Source organism: Tenrec ecaudatus, chromosome 11, assembly GCF_050624435.1.
Source record: "Tenrec ecaudatus isolate mTenEca1 chromosome 11, mTenEca1.hap1, whole genome shotgun sequence".
Classification (NCBI taxonomy): Eukaryota; Metazoa; Chordata; class Mammalia; order Afrosoricida; family Tenrecidae; genus Tenrec; species Tenrec ecaudatus.
Window position 1 is genome coordinate 105,740,029 of NC_134540.1, and position 18,632 is coordinate 105,758,660.

The 18,632-nt window shown below is 47.6% G+C and overlaps 1 protein-coding gene across 7 annotated transcripts in view; it reads left to right on the forward strand.

Moving 5' to 3' along the window:
• Positions 1–732: 732 nt before the first annotated feature.
• Positions 733–18,632, forward strand: part of DOCK9 (dedicator of cytokinesis 9) — a 330,985-nt gene continuing 313,085 nt past the window's right edge. For 3 of the 7 annotated variants that reach the window (XM_075563465.1, XM_075563463.1, XM_075563467.1), the window contains exon 1: positions 735–939. In XM_075563465.1, the coding sequence (XP_075419580.1) occupies positions 811–939 (129 nt within the window). In that variant the 5' untranslated portion in view covers positions 735–810. Of the gene's footprint in view, positions 940–18,632 lie in introns of all 7 variants that reach the window. The other 4 variants (XM_075563468.1, XM_075563469.1, XM_075563462.1 and 1 more) reach the window with 3 other exon arrangements.

Here is an 18,632-nt window from a genome sequence, read left to right on the forward strand (position 1 = left end):
GCGAGGAGAGGACGGTGATCTATGCCACAGGCCGGGGAAGGAAGTCCAGGCCGCCCACCGGGGCGGCTTCCGAAGCGGACGAGCCCCGGGCTGTGGGTGCGCAAACACCTCTTTAAGAAAACGTTGTCGCTGCACACACGGGGGGCGTGGGGCCGCGGAGCCTGGGCCCCACCAGTGATCGCACGGTCCCCGAGGACCTCCAGGGCCCACGGTGCTCCAGCGCCAGTTCCAGAACTCAGCCCCGCTCGCCCTGGGGCTGCGCGCCTCCCCGCAGGGAGCGTGGTCCTCACCGCGCATCTCGGAGCTGCCACGCAGGGACAAGTCCCGGGTTTGAGAGCGCCCCCCGCCGCCTCCGCAGGGGTCCCGAGCGGCGCGGTGACCCGCGAGCGGCCGCCGGCCACTCTCCCCCGTGGCCCGCCTCGCCGGCCCCGCCTCTCCTCGCCGCCCCGCCCCGCGCCGCGCCGGACACCCCGCCCCGAGGAGGCGGCCCGGCGAGCGGCCGCGGAGGGCGGCGGGTGGCATGGGGGAGCCGCCGCCGGACGCGCAGTCGCCTGGATCTAGCCCCGGAGCCGCTCGGAGCGCGGGGGGCTGCGGACGCCGCCGGCGGAGCCGCAGGCCGTGACAGCAGCGCGGGGGGCGCGGCGCGGGGGGCGCCGCCAGAGCCCGCAGCGAGCGGCGCGAGAGCCGAGGGCGGCGGGCCCGGAGCTGCGAGCGGGCCGGGCCGGGCCGGGCAGGCGGCGGCGGGTGCACCTGGCGGCGGCGCGCCGGAGCGGGAGCGTGGGAGCCGGAGGCGGCGGCGCGGCGGTGAGGATGTCGCAGCCGCCCCCGCTGCCCGCCTCGGCCGAGACTCGGAAGTTCACGCGGGCGCTGAGTAAGCCGGGCACGGCGGCTGAGCTGCGGCAGAGCGTGTCGGAGGTGGTGCGCGGCTCGGTGCTCCTGGTGAGTAAGAGCGGGCGGAGGCGGCGGCGAGCGCAGGTAGCCCCAGGGGCCGTGCGTCCCGCGGCACCCCTCCCCCCGCGCTGTCCCCTCCTCCTGGCGCTCGGCTGCTCCCGCTTTGCAGCATTAAGGGGTTGGGGGGGGGACGGGGGGAGAGGCGCGTTGGACTGAGGAAATGGGAAGGTTTTGTGGGGGTGCAACAACTCCCACACCCTCTCCCAGCGTCCGGGGATCCTCTTGCCATTGCTGCCAGCACCTTCCCTCCTGGTACATTTCCTGGGAGTGCGGTCGCCATCCCTTCGGGATTTACCTACCTTTAGTCAGCTAGGCAGCTTTCTCCTCTTTCACCCCATCTTCCAGGGCCTCCTTTAAAAAAAATTCTCCCCATATTCATGAGGGGCTTGGAGGCTGCTGGGGGAATTCGAAGCGGGGTGGGGGCTTCCTCACGTAGTCTGCCAGCTGAGTGTGGACGGACGCTCAGCGAACCCTGTGGGTGCTCAGACTCCGGGAAGGAGCGTTCAGTATTCTCCCAGCACCCCAAGCTGGCAACCTGAGATTTGGCTGCCTCTTAGGAAATAGGTTAGGGGGCCTGATGGGAATCCTCGTTAATCTCAGCATAGGCGCACCTCACTATGAAGTTCGGAGCTTTGACGCAGGCACCCCCCAATTAATCAGGTCATGACAGGAAGCTGAGTGTGAAGAAGATAAAGTTTTAAATCAACTTTTCCCCTGCCAGGGCTGGCCCGGCTACTTTTGGACATGCGGCCCCAGTGGGATTGCTTGGTTTTTTTGTTGTTTTTTTTTTTGCAGGGGTGGGGCTGGGACTCTGAAGGACATTTGCACCGTGGCCTCCTCTCCAGAGCGGCATCCTCTCCAGCACAGCTGGAGACTTTGAGCTGAGCTCCTTGCTTTGCTTGTTGCAGGCATTTGTTTTCTTGAAAGGGGCTTGTTTGTGTTGTTGGTTGGGACAGTGAAAGACAATGGACCTTGTAATGGATTCCTAGGGCTCTGTGTGTAGGGTGGGAGGGACGGCAGGGTGGAGGTTTGGGGAAACCTATTGGCCCTTTAATACATGGACTGAGGTGTCTTTTTGATGTCATGTTGATGCCCTTCCAGGCTCTCATGAGTGATGAAAACTCTGTGTGGCGATTAGAGAGGAAACTTCATTAATTTGCATATCCAGTGTACTCATTTTGATTTTTCTTACGATCGTCAGCCCTGCCACCTCACTCCAGAGTGCTCAGACTGTGCTTGTCTAGCCTCCAATTTGATCCGTCATCAACAGGGCTTTCATTTTTTTCCGAGTATCCAAGTTGACCAGTTGATGGTAAGGAGGAAGCAGGAGGCAGGAACAGACTAAAACCTGGCCATCATTTCCATAATTGAATACTAACTTCTGTTGCTTTGGCCCGAGCACAACTTCCTGTATCTTTCTCCCCTTTCGTGAAGGGTACATTAACTCACAGCACTACGGCTTCATTTCTACTCTCACACCAAACTTGCTTCTTTTCCCTGGGGGCTGCCGTCTTTATGAGGCTGCTGAAACATAAGAAGAGTCAGGAAAACGTATTACTTTGTCATGATTTCCAAAGTGCTGACAGATCTTCGTGGAAGATAAAACCAAATCCCAAAGGCACTGCCACCAGGTTGGTTCAGGCACAGTGCCCTCCAGAACAGACTAACACTGCCACTTCGGGTCCCCGAGACTGTACATCCTCCCAGACACAGATTGCCGCATCGCACCACCTTGGAGCAGCGAGTGGGTTCAAGGTGCCCATCTTTTGGTAATCAGCTTGGGGTTCTTACCCCACTCAGCCATCAGGCCTCCTTTTACCATCGATGAATAGGCTTATTCACTAAATTGATTCCCCCCAACAACAACAACAAAAGAAAACAAAACAAACTCACTGTCATGGAGTCAATTCTGACTCAGAGCAACCCTATAGGACAGAGTCGACTGCCTTGGCGGGTTTCTGACACAAACTCTGCCCGGGGAGCAGTTGCTGGCTTCCGACTGCTGCCCTTACAGCTGTCAGTCCAAGGTATAACCGCTATGCCACCTGGGCTTCCCTTCCCCCCTCGAGCTAGTGTTTATTACTGCTAGCTTTATTGTACTATGAATTTTGAGCATACTTCTGGGCATTAGAGAAGCCGACCTGTTGCTTAGCAGCCACACACTTTCACCATTGTGTCACCAGGGTTTTTGACTACAGACATCTCCTAGTGAGTTAAGCCATTTAGAGGGAACACGGGAATGTGAACATAGGCACAGACTGCTAAGTCCTAATGCGCAGTAGTCCTTGAGTATGGGACTATGGCCTGTCGGAGGGTGGCCTCGTCCATTCCTGCATGCGACACACCTTCTGTGCTGCCTCATGACACTTTAATAGGACACCTATTTTCCCAGGATACCCTCGTAAAAATCACTGTGGCATCAATGATGATAGCCTAAAGGATGAATAATAGCCAGGTGCCTGGCTGGTTTCTCAACTTCTTAGCCTTGTCTCTAAGCGGTCATTTGTCTGAAGGAACCTGTATGTAAACAAATATAAAATGCCAGAAGGCTGGCGAGGCAAGTTGCCTGGGCCAGGCCAGTGTGGAAGTGGGAATTTCATTGCAATGGTTCTTCATTGCAGTGAGGATTTTGACACCTGTAGCTTACTGATGCTGAAAGAGTCTAAAACGTACCTGTGAGCCTCATGCCCTCCCCCTCTTATCAGGTAGTCTGCCACTGCCTGCTTCCCCTTGCTGCTCCCTAGTGTTGGCCAGGAAGTCACAGCAGGTGCGTGTGCAACCAAGGGTCTGGCCTGGCTTTGCTGTGTGAGGGCTTGAGGAGGTAATCCGGAGCCTCACAGGACTCGGAGAAGGACTGAAGTCCAGGTTTAGGATCTCATGGTTTTTCCACCTTTGCTTGGACCAAAGCATTCCTCTGCTCCGTCTTAGGTGACTTGGATCAGCACTAGGCCTACAACATAATACATGCTCAACACATCGTCTCAGCTAGCTGACTAATCAACTTGCCAGGCTGAACAAAACAAAACTGTGTGGATTTAACTAGCTCTCCCCATGCTTCAAGCATTGATGAATTCATGAAGGTGACATCAGAAACAATGACATTAGATAGTTCAGTGGGCAAGAAAGACTGCTGCTAAACAGCACACTTTCACAGATTCATTTTTATAGGCTCAGATTCATGGCTCTTGAAAAATAATTTTCCATGAACTTCTCTGAACAACTTGAATGTAACTTACAAGAAGCAGAGTATTATAATGAACACCTGTATTCCAGTACCCAAATTAATCAGAATTTGCCAAACGTGCTTCCTCTCTCACTTTTTAGAACATGATTGTGACTTAGGCTTTTGGCCATTTCATTCTTACCTGCTCAACATGTGTTTTTAAGCCTATTTTCTTGTAGAACTACAATGCCATTGTCAAGTTATTTGTTCACATACTATTCAAATGTCCAGGAGGAGCCCAGGCACAGCGGTCACCAGTTTGGCTGTAATCTGCAAGACCAGCAGTTTCAAACCACCAGCTGCTCAGCAGGAGAAAGACAAGGCTTTCTACTCCTGTAACGAGTTGGTCTCGGAAACCCACAGGGGCAGTTCTATCCTGCTCTTGGGTCTCTATGAGTCGGCATCAACTCAACGGCAGTGAATTACTCAAATGTTATGGGTTATTTTTAAAAAATCATTGCTTGTTAGTTTGTTTTAATCAAGATACTAAGAATGTTTTCAGAATTTTCAGATAGTTAGCTATCTCATGGGCCTCGGGATTGTTCCTGATGGAGAGACCGTACGGTGGGGTCAAGAGTCCTGGGTTTTTCCCTCCCAGAGGGTTACATATTCAAAACATGACTCTGGAGTCTGGCAGCCAGGTGTGTGTCCCCAGCTCTCCTTCTTGCTAGCTGTGCATCCTTAAATTTATAACGTAACCGTGCTGTGTCTCAGTTTCCTCCTGGGTAAAACCCCATGCACTCCCATTGAGTTGCTGCCAATTCATGGCCATCCTATAGGACAGGACAGAGCCTGCCGCTGTCCTACATTAGGGCAACATGGCAAGTAATTATACTTACCTTAGAGTGTTGTTGTCAGGATGAAATGAGAAATAAATGTAAAGTTTACCTACGTACCCAATGAAAAATTACAGACAAAATGAAGTTTATGTTACCCAAGGATTTCCCAAAACACTGTACTTGGATTTTACATAAGCCCTAGCTACTAAGTCATGTTGGGCTGGCTCTTCTGTGAACCTCAGCTTTCTTGTTCTACGGAATGAGGGTTTCACTAGATTATTGTACGTGCCTTTCTTCACCAACAGGCTAAGCCACTTTTATCAGGGGAGTAAAGCCCAAAGACCAAACTCGCTGGGGTAGAGTCAGTGCCGACTCCCAGTGACCCTACAGGCCAGGCTAGAACTGCCCCCTGTGAGTTTCCAAGTCTGTATTCTTCAGGGGGGTTGAGAGCCCCATCTTTATCTCAGGGAGTGCCTGGGTGTTTTGAACTTCTGACCTTAGAGTTAGCAACCTCGGCAGAACTGCTAAGCCTAACTACTAGGCATAACTACTAAACTCAAAAGAGCAGTAAAGGTACTGTTATTTATATTTTTAACTTTAGGAATAATAATTTATGACTTTTGGTTATACTTTTCCCAATATCCTAACAATTTGGTTTAGAACAATCGTCAGGAGACTCAGCACATGCAAAGGCTAGCTCAGAAGAAAAGCTAGTAATATTTCCTTGAGCTAAGTTGAATTCTGATTCCTTTTCAAGCTCCTGAAGGACTTTGACCTCCAATCTTTCAGATGTATTGCAGACAGTATCCTAATGCCTAGATCTAAAAGAGGGTGCTACTCAAAGCCTAAAACCCCCTCTTCTCTTACACAATATTTGTGTAAATGTTGGTAACTTCTGTGACGTTGGCCATGGCATGGGTTTATTAGCTACATTGCACCTGTGTATTAATGTACAAGTCATCTGGCTACCTGGCCTCTTTCCTGATGTTATCTCAGTATGGTCTGCTTCAAACTCTTCTTGAATGTCAAGGCCCTGCTGGTGACACTAGCCCACACCGCTTGGAAGTTTGCACTATGAAATGAAACAAAATCAAGTCAGGTCGTCACTAAATTTTCTTTTGTGTTGCTGTGGGAGGACAGTGGGAAGGTGGGATAATTATCTCTCTGGGAATGTGCTTGGGACCTCCCTCACCCTCCCAATTCAGTTAACTCAAGATTCCAGTATTATCTGAGGTAACATGAGATTCAAGTGGTGTTCTTTGAAATCCTCAGGTAACATGAAACCTCATTTTGGCTGTAATTTTAAATCAGATATGTTAGTAAGCCGACAACTGAACTGGCCTGAACTTCACCTCACTGTCTTTCTCCACCCTCCACTGGAGCCTTAACAAAGAGCAATGTCCCAAATACAGGAAGCAGGGTGGAGGCCCATCTCCAACTAGATAATCGACAACAGGTTCTAGTTCTTTGGTTTCTGGTTCATTTGAATGTTAGGCAAAGGGAGGCCCATTAGTAGTGCTTTGAATTTTCAAAGGAAGGGAAGGCATTGTGAAATCTTAACATTTATTGAGAGCCTGCTTTATTCTAGAGCTTTCTGCCAGGCGCTGAGAGCATGATGTGGTGGCAGTTCAGACCTGTGCCCTTGAAGAGTCTATGATGTAAGTAGGTGGATAGGCCAGTCATCTTCAAAAAGATGTCTATCTGTACAGAAAAGCACATAGGAAGGAAGAGCCAGATGTGTGGCTTGGAGAGTAGAGGAAGAAGTAATTACCATAACTGCTGTACATGGGAGGAGCCCTGGTGCCCTGGAGCCACGAGCTCAGCCGCTCACCGACAGGCCGGTGTTGAGACCCCAAGGGAGACCAATGAGGCTGTCTGCTTCTGTAACATGGGCAGTCCTGTCCTGTCCTATCCTCCAGGCTCACGGTGAGTCATACTCGATTTGACTGCAGAGGGTGTACTTGGGAAAGGGCTTATGAAGACTTGAACTGGACCTGGAAGATAGGAAAATTAGAAGGAGAAGGGAGACTCTCCCCACCGCAGGAAAAGAACAAAGCATGATGAAGACATCGGATGGTGCCCTGCTATCAGAATAGCATCTGGGGTCTTACAAGCTTGTCTTACAACAAGCAGCCATCTAAGTGAGGCATCAGCCAAGTCCGCACGGAAGAAGCACACCAGCCTGTGTGACCCAATGATTGTAAATAATAAACTCCAAGATCGCAGGAGGGAGTATTAGTGCTTAGATTTGAGCACCTCATTTGTAGAAGGCTATGGACTACAGTGAAAGCCCCAAATCCATTGGCAGGCTCCCCATGGGGATGAAACCTCTGGTGAGTCCCCTCCGACCACAGTCCAGGCATGTGAACCGCTTTGCCGTCAGACAGGGAGCATTGTAAAGTTAATTGTGGCAGATGCAGTTAGGTTAAGACGTAACCTTATCATTCGATCTCCCTTTTGATCTGTTTAAAATTTGTGCCAGCTTTGATTATTTTCTGCTTTCCTTTTTATTGAAATTTTTCTCTGTTTGATTTTGTCTTTTTCTGTTGTTTTTGGTATGGTTTTCTGTATAAGAAATCCAGGGTAGGTAAATCTCTAGAGGCAGTAATTGGATAAATAATTTCCTGGGGACATGACAGGGGAGGTTAGAGAGAAATGGGGAGCTAACTATGATGAGGACAAGAAAGAGGAACATGTTCTGAAATTGATTGTGGTGATGACTGTACAACTCTCCTTAATGTGATTGATCTATTGAATTGTATGATATGTGAATTATTTCCCAACAGGACTATTGTAAACCAAAAAGAGAGAGAGAGAGAGAAAGAAAAGAACAAATACTTGTAGACTTTGGCAGGCTGAAATAAGAAGAGGGACGTTTGGGAAAAGAGACTACATTTTAGGAGGAAGGGTAGTTTTGAGAAATATAGTTTCTGAATTTAGGACAGTTTTAATGATTAGATGAAATCATAAAACACATGTTTCCCCTTCCCCTTTTGCAGCCTATCTTAGTGAAGAGGTGCACACCAGCCATGACCGTATTGTTTCTTAAATCTAAGGGTCATGCCAGGAGACTGGCTATTTTCAGTCATGCAAGTTCAAGACAGAAGTCGTTGTCTGTGAAATGGAAGAGAAAGGCCAGAAGTAGGTTTCTGTGTGTCTCAACATTTAGGGCCTAATGGGATCAGCAGCCAAAAAGGGGGGATCCACCATTGGGAAACCGTGTTGCAAAAATATGTAAATAATGTTAGCGACGACCTTCTATCACACATTAAAATAAATTATAGCCAAATTGACTTAAAACCAAATCTAGCTAAGTTTAAGTGTTCAGTGTAAAATAAGAAGCCCGAGTTTTAGGAGTCCTGGTGGTGTAGTGTTTATGCATTGTGCTGCGAACCACATCGTCGGCAGTTCAAAACCACCAGCAGCACCAAGGAGAAAGACTGCGTTTTCTACTCCCGTAAACAATTACAGTCTCTGAAACCCACAGGGGGCGGCTATGACTATGATTAGGTATTGACTGGATGGCAGTGAGTTTAGTGGTGTAGTGAGTTACATGTTGGCCTGATAATTGCAAGCAGGTCCGCAGTTCAAACCCACCAGCTGCTCCAAAGGACCAAGATGAGGTTTTCTGTTTCCCTAAAGACTCAAACCCACAGAGGCAGTTGTACTCTGTCCTCTGAGGTTGCTATGAGTTAGAATGGACTTGACGGCAGAGAGTTTGTTTTTTGATTTGCTGTAAAAGAAATGAAATAAACCCAGAAAGTATGAGTGCATAATCCTGGGACCGTGAAGAGAAGCGTCTAAAACCTGAGGGTAAAAAAGAAACAAGTTTGACTCGGCTTTGGAGCTGACACTTGGCTTTGTCCCTTGTTACCTGAGGACTTTGACACGGGCTCTGATTTCCTTAGGACGTCACTTTAATTTCAGGTTGTTTCTCTAAGAATTGGGATTTTTTTTTTGTATTCTTCCAGAACTTTTGTAAAGATGAAATACATGTCAAGTGGTGGCGCCGGATGACGACCAGTAGATTCTGACTCAGAATGACCTGAGAGGACAGACTCAAGTGGCCCCATAGTGTTTCCTCGGCTGTCATCGTTAGGGTAACAGATTATAAGTCTTTTCTCCTGCAAGACGGCTAGTGGGTTTGAATCACCGACCTTCCAGTTGTAGCCCTGCTCTTCACTGGAACTCCTTAAGAAAGTATTTACTTGACAAACACCTGAAGCCAGCATTTAATGAGCAGTTATTATGCCCTAGGGAGCCCTGGTGGTATCGTGGTTATGAATCGGGCCGCAAGGTCGGAAGTACGAAACCATCAGCCACTGTGAGGGAGAAAGATGGGGCTTTCTCTTCCTACAAGGGGTTACAGCCTTGGAAACCTGCAGGGGCAGTTCTACCCTGGCCCTGTCCTATGGGGTCGCTATGAGCCAGCCTTGACTTCATGACAGTGAGTTGTCTTAGGTTGTGTGTAGTTGTTGTTTGGGGCTGTGGAGTTCACTTCCACTCCCAGTGACCCCAGGTGACAGAGGAGAATTGGCCTAGGGTTTCCTAGGCTGTAGCCTGTACAGTGGCAGATCACCAGGCCTTTCCCACAGAGCCACGGGGTGATTAAAACTGCCAGCCTTTGAGTGGGCAGCTAGTGCTGAGCCGCTGTGTCACAGGCTATCTGTGTTAGGGCTTTACTTGTAGAAGGTTAAATCACTCCGTAAGTGGAGAGGCTGGATCTTAAATCTGTACACTGTGACTTCATATCCTGTGCCCCTGATGGGTCTGTCTGACGCCTCCCTAAGGAAGCATGCACACTTCTGTTTGTGTACCGTAAATGCTGCAAGTTTAAAAGTCCAACAAGCTTGGAAACCACATTAGCCCCTCTATCTATACCTTAGGAGTCCCTGGTGGTGTACATGGCTCATGCACTTGACTACGAACTAGATCGGTGGAAGTTTTAGGCTACCCAGAGGCTCCTCAGAAGAAAGGCCTGGCACTCTGCTTTTGAAAAATCCCCCCCCTGAACACTCCATAGGATGTAGTGCTGCTTTGACTTATGTAGGAAAACTCTGAACCAGAGTGAATGTGATTAGCAACCTGTTTTTGCCTATAACTAATTATAGCACTGTATTTTCTAAAATACATATCTCTTACTAATCTGGTAAAGAAGATAAACACTCCAGTTGAAAAATAGGAAAGGCCATTAAGAAACAATTCCTTAAAAGAACACAACTAGTCAACAAAGAGCCAAGAAGAAATTACAGTCTAATAGTTACTACAAATCACGCATTCAAACGAGTGCTGACCATTGTGTGCTGTTCTTGATTGTGTCCTGTTGCTTCACCCGCCGCTCGCAGGCACTTCTCTGGGCTTGTTCTCCACCCCGGGTGCAGAGGGTGGGGCCTCCTCTTCTCTCAAGACCGAGCCACCACCTTCTCTGCAAACAATTTCCAAATCTTAGTTTCAGTTCTGATTGTCCTCCAGCTCAGAGCTGCTTTTTCATTAACCCGTGTGGCACTAGGGCTTGTCTGTGGAGACAGTCCCTAGCGTTCAGCATACAAGACACATAAATTGTCACAGTTATCCAACCAAGCTACCCTTTTTTTGTGTTCCTGTATTTTGGTGAACCTCCATCTAGAGTGGACTGGGTCTTGAGCTGCTGGGATAGTTGCTGGGCTTGATTGGTAGGTCCTCGTTGATGGGATAGTTGCTGGGCTTGATTGGTCAGTCCTCGTTGATGGGATAGTTGCTGGGCTTGATTGGCCGTTCCTCGTTGATGGGATAGTTGCTGGGCTTGATTGGTCGGTCCTCGTTGGGGGAAAGAGTGTGATGAACCCTTCACTGCTCTTCAACTTGCCACCTGTTACTTCCGCTCACACTTCATTGGCTAAGGTAAGTCCCACGGGTCACTCTGGGCCACGGTGCAGGGAAGCGCCATCCTTTCCATATGCCTGGAGGAGAGGTAGGCTTACTGAACCGTGTTAATGACGACTGTCATTCTTGCTCACTTCCTGCCCCCATCCTGGTCCCCGCAGTAGTAGGGGCTATTCCTCTCTGGCCTCCTTGCTTCCATTCCTAGCCCCGAGGACACCAGGGCTTACCAATGAAATGGAAATGAGTTCCCCTTGACTGAATGGAGTTCTGTGTCCCAGACACCACCCCCCTGTGGCTCTCTCTCTCTCTCTCCAGTCAGCACCCATCTTGGATGATAAAACACCAAAAAACCCAAACCCAACCCAACCCAACCCACTGCCTTGAAGTTGAATCCAACTGGCAGCGACCCTCTAAGACAGGGCAGAAGGGTCGCTGTGAGTTTCCGAGACTGTAATTGTGTCCGGGAATAGAAAGCCCCTCTTTTTTCTGAGGAGCGGCTAGTGGTTTCCAACTACTGACCTTGAAGTTAGCGATGTAGCATGGAACCACTACGCCATTCATGGATGTCAAGTCGTCTTTCTTCCACACAGAAGCTTGGAGAAGCTCTTACCTCTGCCTGAAATAAGCTTTACCCACCTAACTCCCCATCATTTGTCAGGCCGCTCCTCAACGAAACGAAAACAGGCCCTCTTGTCCTTTCCCTCTGCGCTGCTTAGCTCTGGTTATATGTTTATTTGTGGGCATACTCATGTTTGTTTAAAGCAGTGGTTCTCAACCTTCCTAATGCCGCGACCCTTTAATAGAGTTCCTCATGTTGTGGTGACCCCCAACCATGATATTATTTTCGTTGCTACTTCATCACTGTCATTTTGCTAATGTTATGAATCGGGCGACCCCTGTGAAAAGGCTATTCAACCCCTAAAGGGATCGCGACCCACAGGTTGAGACATGCTGGTTTAAAGCCTGTGTCCCTCTCTGGACTGTTGCTCTACCACTGGCTCTGCAGGGCCTGGCACGTAGCAGGGCTCAGGATCAATTGTTTAGATGAATAAGTGAATCCTGGATACCCTGCAGCAGACATGTTTCCACTTTCGATACTCTTTTGATCCTCTCAATGCGGGCTTGTCCTGAAACAAAAGTATTTGTCCGACACCAGTTTCTATTTATTTCCCTCCAGCCTACTTCCTGCTGCCAGGTTAATGTTCCTAATGCACAGGCTCCATTAGGTCATTCATTCCGCACTGACATCTCTGGTACCCACTCGGTGATCTCTCCTCAGAGAAGAGTGTACTATTTTGGGACTGTCTCTGTGTTTACTGGTCAGATGGTGGGTAAATTGGTGTGATCTTTGAGTAATATTTGAAAGGAGTCAAACATTCGATATACAACCTAGTTCTTTTTATTTGCGTGGACTTTCAGGTTCATGATCTGGTAGAAGTTTAGCATGTCGAAGGCTGTCCTGTTTGGTTGTTATTGCTGTTGTTATGAATTGGCCCCTGACTCATGGTAAACCCAGGTCAACTGAACAGCCTGCTTCCAGTCCTGCCTGTGCAGAAGCATGACTGGTTGTAATTGCAGTGTGGTGATCCATTGGGTTACCGTGACCGATTCGTGGAAGTAGTTCATCAGGTCTTTCTAGAAGCTCCATGGAAACCTGTTTAGCATCATAGCAATGAGCAAGTCTCTTCTGATAGACAGATGGTCAGTTCAGTGCCATTGAGTGGACTCCAGTTCATAGCCACCCTACAGGACAGGGGAGAACTGCCCCTATGACTTTCTGAGACGGCAACTCTATGGGAGTAGAAAGCCTCAGGGTGGCAGTTGATTTTGAACCGATGGCTAGGCAGATGGCACAATCGCTGGCAATCAATCCCATGGAAGGTGAGAACATACTCTTGCTAATTACCAAGGCCTAACTCGTGTGTTTGTTATTTAGTAACTCCCTTATCTGAAAACAAAATACAACAAAAACCCTAATAATAACCCCCCACTGGAAGGTCTTTTCATCTGGCCAACCATAAAGGCTTGCATGGTGAAACTATGTTTCTTTTACATCTCTGTCACTTTCTCTTTAATCAGCTCCTTCTTATCTGTTGATTGATAGCAAGGAGAGTTACTATCTGATCACAGCTCTGCATTACCAAATGGTTTGTTTGGATCTCCCTGCGCCCTCCTCCTTCTTGGAAGTTGGCAGGGATAAATGCAATTAAGATAATGCTGGGGGGTGTCAGCATGGAGGGGGGCAGGCTGGCCAGTGTGATTGGAGAGGCATCCCTCAGTTATTGAATGCTAATCTCCAACTGAATCGGAATGCACCCGCTGAGTTCCCTTCTCAAACTGCCCTGCCCTCAGCTTGAATGTCATCGACTCTTTATTTTTATTTTTTAATCACTATATTAGGGGCTCATCCAACTCTTATCACAATCCATACATACATCAGTTGTGTAAAGCACATTTGTACATTCATTGCCCTCATCGTGTTCTCAAAACATTTCCTCTCCACTTAAGCCTCTGCATTAGCTCCTCATTTTTCCCTCTTGCTCCCCGCTCCCCCCTCCCTCATGAACCCTTGATAATTTATAAGTTATTATTTTGTAATATCTTGCACTGTCCAATGTCTCCCTTCGTCCACTTTTCTGTTGTCTGCCCCCCAGGGAGGAGGTTATATATAGATCCTTGTAATCAGTTCCCCCTTTCCAACCCACCCTCTCTCCACACCCCCAGTATCACCACTCTCACCAGTGGTCCTGAAGGGATCATCCGCCCTGGATTCCCTGTGTGTTCAGTTCCTATCTGTAACAGTGTACATCCTCTGGTCTAGCCAAACTTGTAAGGTAGGATTGGGATCATGATAGTAGGGGTGGAGGAAGCATTTAGGAACTAGAGGAAAGTTGTATGTTTCATCGTTGCTATATCACACCCTGACTGGCTCGTCTCCTACCTGACACCCTTCTGTAAGAGGATGTCCAGTAGCCTACAAATGGGCTTTGTGTCTCCACTCTGCACTCCCCCCCTCACTCACAATGATATGATTTTTGTTCTTTGATGCCTGATACCTGATCCCTTCGATACCTCGTGATCTCAGAGGCTAGTGTGCTTCTTCCATGTGGGCTTTGTTGCTTCTGAGCTAGATGGCCTAGAAGCCTTTAAGACCCCAGACGCTATATCTTTTGATAGCCGGGCACCATCAGCTTTCTTCACCACGTTTGCTTATGCACCCGCTTTGCACCGACTCTCTTTACATACATTTTGTTTTACCAGAAAATCCCTGTACATCTTCTGTTATGTACCTATGAACATGTCATAAGCAAAGACGTTGGTCATGCTGAGATGAAACAAAGCATGTCAAATATGATGATTTCACATTGCTCTCAGGTTCATCCAGGCTTTTGTTTTTGTGTTTAATTGAGGTTCTCAAAAATGTATACGGTTCACTTGAACCGCTAAAAGTACCTGTTGGGAGAGTATTGTGAGTGCCCTAGATTGGCAGAAGTTATGGACTCAAAGAGATGAGACGGCCGTGTCTTAGAGGTGGGCGGTATCCCTCCGGTCCAGCTTCCTCATTGTATAGACGGGAACATCAAGGCCACGAGGGCTTAGTGACTATCTGCTCACTGCAGCTCTCAGTATGAGAGCCAAGAACAAAATCTAGCTCACTGACTCCCAGCCCTTCTGACAGGAAATAGTTGAACTCACTTTATTTGCCCTTGTGTGTCATCAAGGATCCTTACAGACTGATTATCCGATAGTATCTGGTTGGAAGACGTCAAGTTACACCAGGGAGCTCCTTGCTTCTCTATATTTCTTGAGTCTGTCTTGCTGAGCTTGCCATTTGTTTTTCCTTAAGCCAAGAAGGGACCACTGCAAGGCTGCTTAAGAATATGTGGAGGAAAAGGAGAAAGAAATAAGGAACAAGAATTTTAAAATTAATCCAAAAAATGAAGGAAACAAACAAAAGTTTAAAGATTAATCTAAAGATGATCTCTGTAGTCACATGCAAGAAGGAAGAATTTAGTAGTTGAATAATGTTATTTAAGACGTAGAAGATTTTGATTTTATGTGTACTTTGGTTAAAATAATTATGGGATTTCAAGAGACCTTCCTGGGCCTACCAGCCTAAAATCTTGTAGTGTAAACTAGCTGCATGAATCTATATCCTCTGACCTTTCAGGTTGCTTTGCCCGCACCGGAATGAATATTCAGCTGCACATGGCAATCTGGTTCAAATAAGAGTACGGAGAAGCGTTGCCTTTCTAAGACTGTTTAGAAGACTTATTTGATCTGTCACTATGGGCTCCTGTTTTCTTTAGTGGGAAGCAGAGTTCCCATGGTGACAGCTGAGGGGCCATAATATTGATAGTGCGTTAGATTAATTTATAAACCATTGTGCTCGCTAGAATTGACAGGGTGCTTCATCTCTGAGGCTCGCTTTTCCCCCCAGACTTTGTTCTTTCCTCCCCCCCCACCCCCCAAGCAGGATTTATTTTATTTTAGCCTTGATTTGATGTTTTATGGAATTTGATATTTTCCAGGCTTTTAATGTGTTCCTTTAATAATCTTTATTCTATTGAGTTATTCTTTTAAGAAAACCGCCTAAGTCCTTTAGGATGGTATTAGAGCTTTTTCTCCCCAGTATGTTAGAAGTAACTGCTTCTTATGTGATGTTTTCCCTGGAAACTCTAGCCTGTGTGTGTTTCACTGCCATCTCTGGAGGTGGCTTTGTGCAAAACCAATTGAGGTACCACGTTTTAAAAAGATACTTTTAATTCACTGTTGGCTGCTAGGCGCTCTGGTAGCACTGTCAAGTAAATTTATTGCATTGCAAGGTCGGTGATTCAATCCTCCCAGCCACGTCTTGGAGACAGTTGAGACGGTCTGTTCCAGTGAAGACTACAGCCTCTCAGACCCTGTATGGGGCCACTGTGAATATGAATGGACGCCATGCCATGGGTTGGTTTGGGTCTTATTGGTTGTTAATCTATGAGTTGGAATCAACTTGTTGACTGTGAGTTTTGTTTGTTTTTCGAACCTAAAGTTGATCACATGAGCTCACTCAGACTAGAGAGCGAAGAAATGCCCGGTGATAGGATTCTGTTAAAATTACCGCCAAGAAAACCCTCTGGGCAGTTCTCCTCTGTCACACGTGGTCACCATGCATCAGAATCAACTTGACAGCAGTGGTTTGGACTGTTTGGTCTATTAGTTCACCCCTGAAAACTCAGAGGTGCCGTGATGCCTGGCCCAAGGCTAGTGTCCCCTGCAGGGACTGTGTGAGCATGTTGGTGTTAAGATTGGCATCATGTGTGAGAGGTGGCAGGAGAGATGAGGGATACTTTCCTGAATTGGGGACCGTCACATAGGATCTGAAATCTCGAGGGAACCACTAGCTGAAAGAAAGGTTGGTGGTTTGAAGTCACCCTGAGATGCCTGGGAAAGAAGTCGTGTTGACTGGCTTCCAAAAGGGCACAGTCTTGAAAATTCAACTGATGACACATGGGGTGGTCCTGAGTTGAATTAACAACAACAGCAGCACATTTGATTAACTCCCTAGCTTGATCTGGGACAGGGGGCCTCAAACTACAGCCTGTGGGCCACTGCGGCCCGCCGAGAACATTGATGCAGCCCGCCGGGTGTTTTTGCCGCCACTGCCTGTCCTGCTTAGCAGCGGACACGTCCAGTGTGCATAGGAATTTGTTCATAGTTTTTTTTTTAAACTATAATCCGGCCCTCCAACGGTCTGAGGGACAGTGAACTGGCCCCTTATTTAAAAAGTTTGAGGACCCCTGCTCTAGGCTTTCAAACCTAGGAGGAGGAGGGCTCAAGGTTATGGGCTTCTGAATGCCCCAGAGGTGGCATGGTGCAGGTGAGCTTCTTGGATAGACCTGGACAACTCCATCTGATGTGCAGGTTTTCAGAGTAGTTTCCAAAATTTGCAAATACCGGAACTACCATCCTCCTTGCAGTATGGAGTCTTGGTGAGCATTAGGCTTAAGGTGGGAAAGCCTGAGTTTCACTTTGCCTTGTGACAATGACTCTGGTTTGGTCTCAGTTTGTGGCCCAGGTGGAGTCTGTCACCTGTGTAACAGGGGACGCACTGAGCAGGCCAGGGTTGGGCGAAGCATCTGCTCTCTGACCAAATCCTTTTTATTTGCATCTGGCTGGGAGCAGGCCACACGGAACCTCAGCCTGCTCTGCTCCCGGCTGCCGTGTGGTCTTTCCCACACCATGAGAAGGGTATGTGTGTGTGTGTGTGTGTGTGTGTGTGTGTGTGTGTGTGTGTGTGTGTGTGTGTTTTAAATGCTGAAGCTTCTCAAGGATTGTAGCTCCTCTGTTTATCTTCTAGTTGAAGACCTAGCAGATCTAGAGATGTGTTTCAGCATCTAACAAATATTACTAGTAGACAAAGGTACAGGGTTATTGTGCTTTTTTTAAGTTTTAAGATAGATCCTCCATGGCCAGTGGTCATCCATTGACCCTACAAACACTGAATGGTCCATGTTTGATTCAGATAGCAACCTGGTCCTCAAGGAGCATCTGCTCTAGAGAGGAAAGAGGAGGAGGCGCACAGGTGGGACCCGGGGAGGCCTTTGGGTGGCTGTCTGCCTCTGTGGCAGCCTTGGGCCCTAGGCTGTTTTGCACTGTTGGTAGGAAAAATAGGAATTGTGGCCTGAGCTGGTAGGTGTTGAGGGAAGCTTCTGAAGCCCAAGTCAATTTTCTGGGCAAGAGAGATATACCCAAGACCTGCCCTCTATTATTCTGCTTCCAGGAGACCCAGGAAGCAAAGCTTGATAGAGTGCTATAGGAGCGGTGATTGAATGCTGTTCAGGAAGATAGCGGGTAGGGCAGGGGAAACATTGTTGCAGTGGTAGGAGTACAATGAGATTTGTGGGTCAAGGCTCAAAGGAGGGGAAACTGGATACTTGGAGTAATCTCTCTATGAACATCCCGAAGAATCTTCAAGTGAGGATTTTTATCTACCCACATGTAATTTACTGTGAAGTGAGCTAGGGAGCACAGTTATAGCATTTAAAAGATTGATTTTCCTTGGCTATGTCATCTGGACTGTCTCTTACATGCAGAGATCCCTAAAACATGCAGGCCTTTAGATTTTGATTATGTCTTCTAATTTACAGACTCAGTCATTAAGTAGGTGAAGTCAGACAGTAGTATGTTAACATACTGAACTTCCATTAAGTATGTGGTACGATACGATCGTTATTTATGTACGTAGTTGAGGATGCCAGAAGATTGAAAGAAAGAAAGAAAGGAAGAAAGCAAACTGTGTTGTCTACAGAATTAAAAAATTAGACTAGTTTTTGAGATGCTTCAAAGTAAAATTTGTTGAGAACTCTGCCTGAAAAGGAATTGCAAGTTTTTTAATGCAACATTATCTGTGATTCTGTTTCTGGGAACACAGATTTGCGTGGTGCCTTTGCCTGGGGTTTTCGTTAAGCGTAGAAGAAACTGAATAGTGATTCTGGGGGCTTTTGGAAGCCAGAAGTGAGCTGGTGCTCTAGTGATTGCAGAAGGCTAGTGATGCGCTTTGTTCTGCGGTTCAAGGTGCCACTGTGAGTCAGGACCGACTCAAGGCACATGACAACAATGTTGACGCACAGAATAGTATCGACCATTCTTGCTAGAAAAGTTCTCCTTTCCTGAGCATGAAGAAACATCCTATTCACAAAATACTAATATTGGTTCTTATGTCAAAGTACATGCATTTGGTTTAGTTTTTATTTCATTGTATCTCTCTTTTTTTCCCCCCTGCTGCTGCCAAGGACAGGTGTGGACCATGGTAATGATCCCTTGGGAAAAGA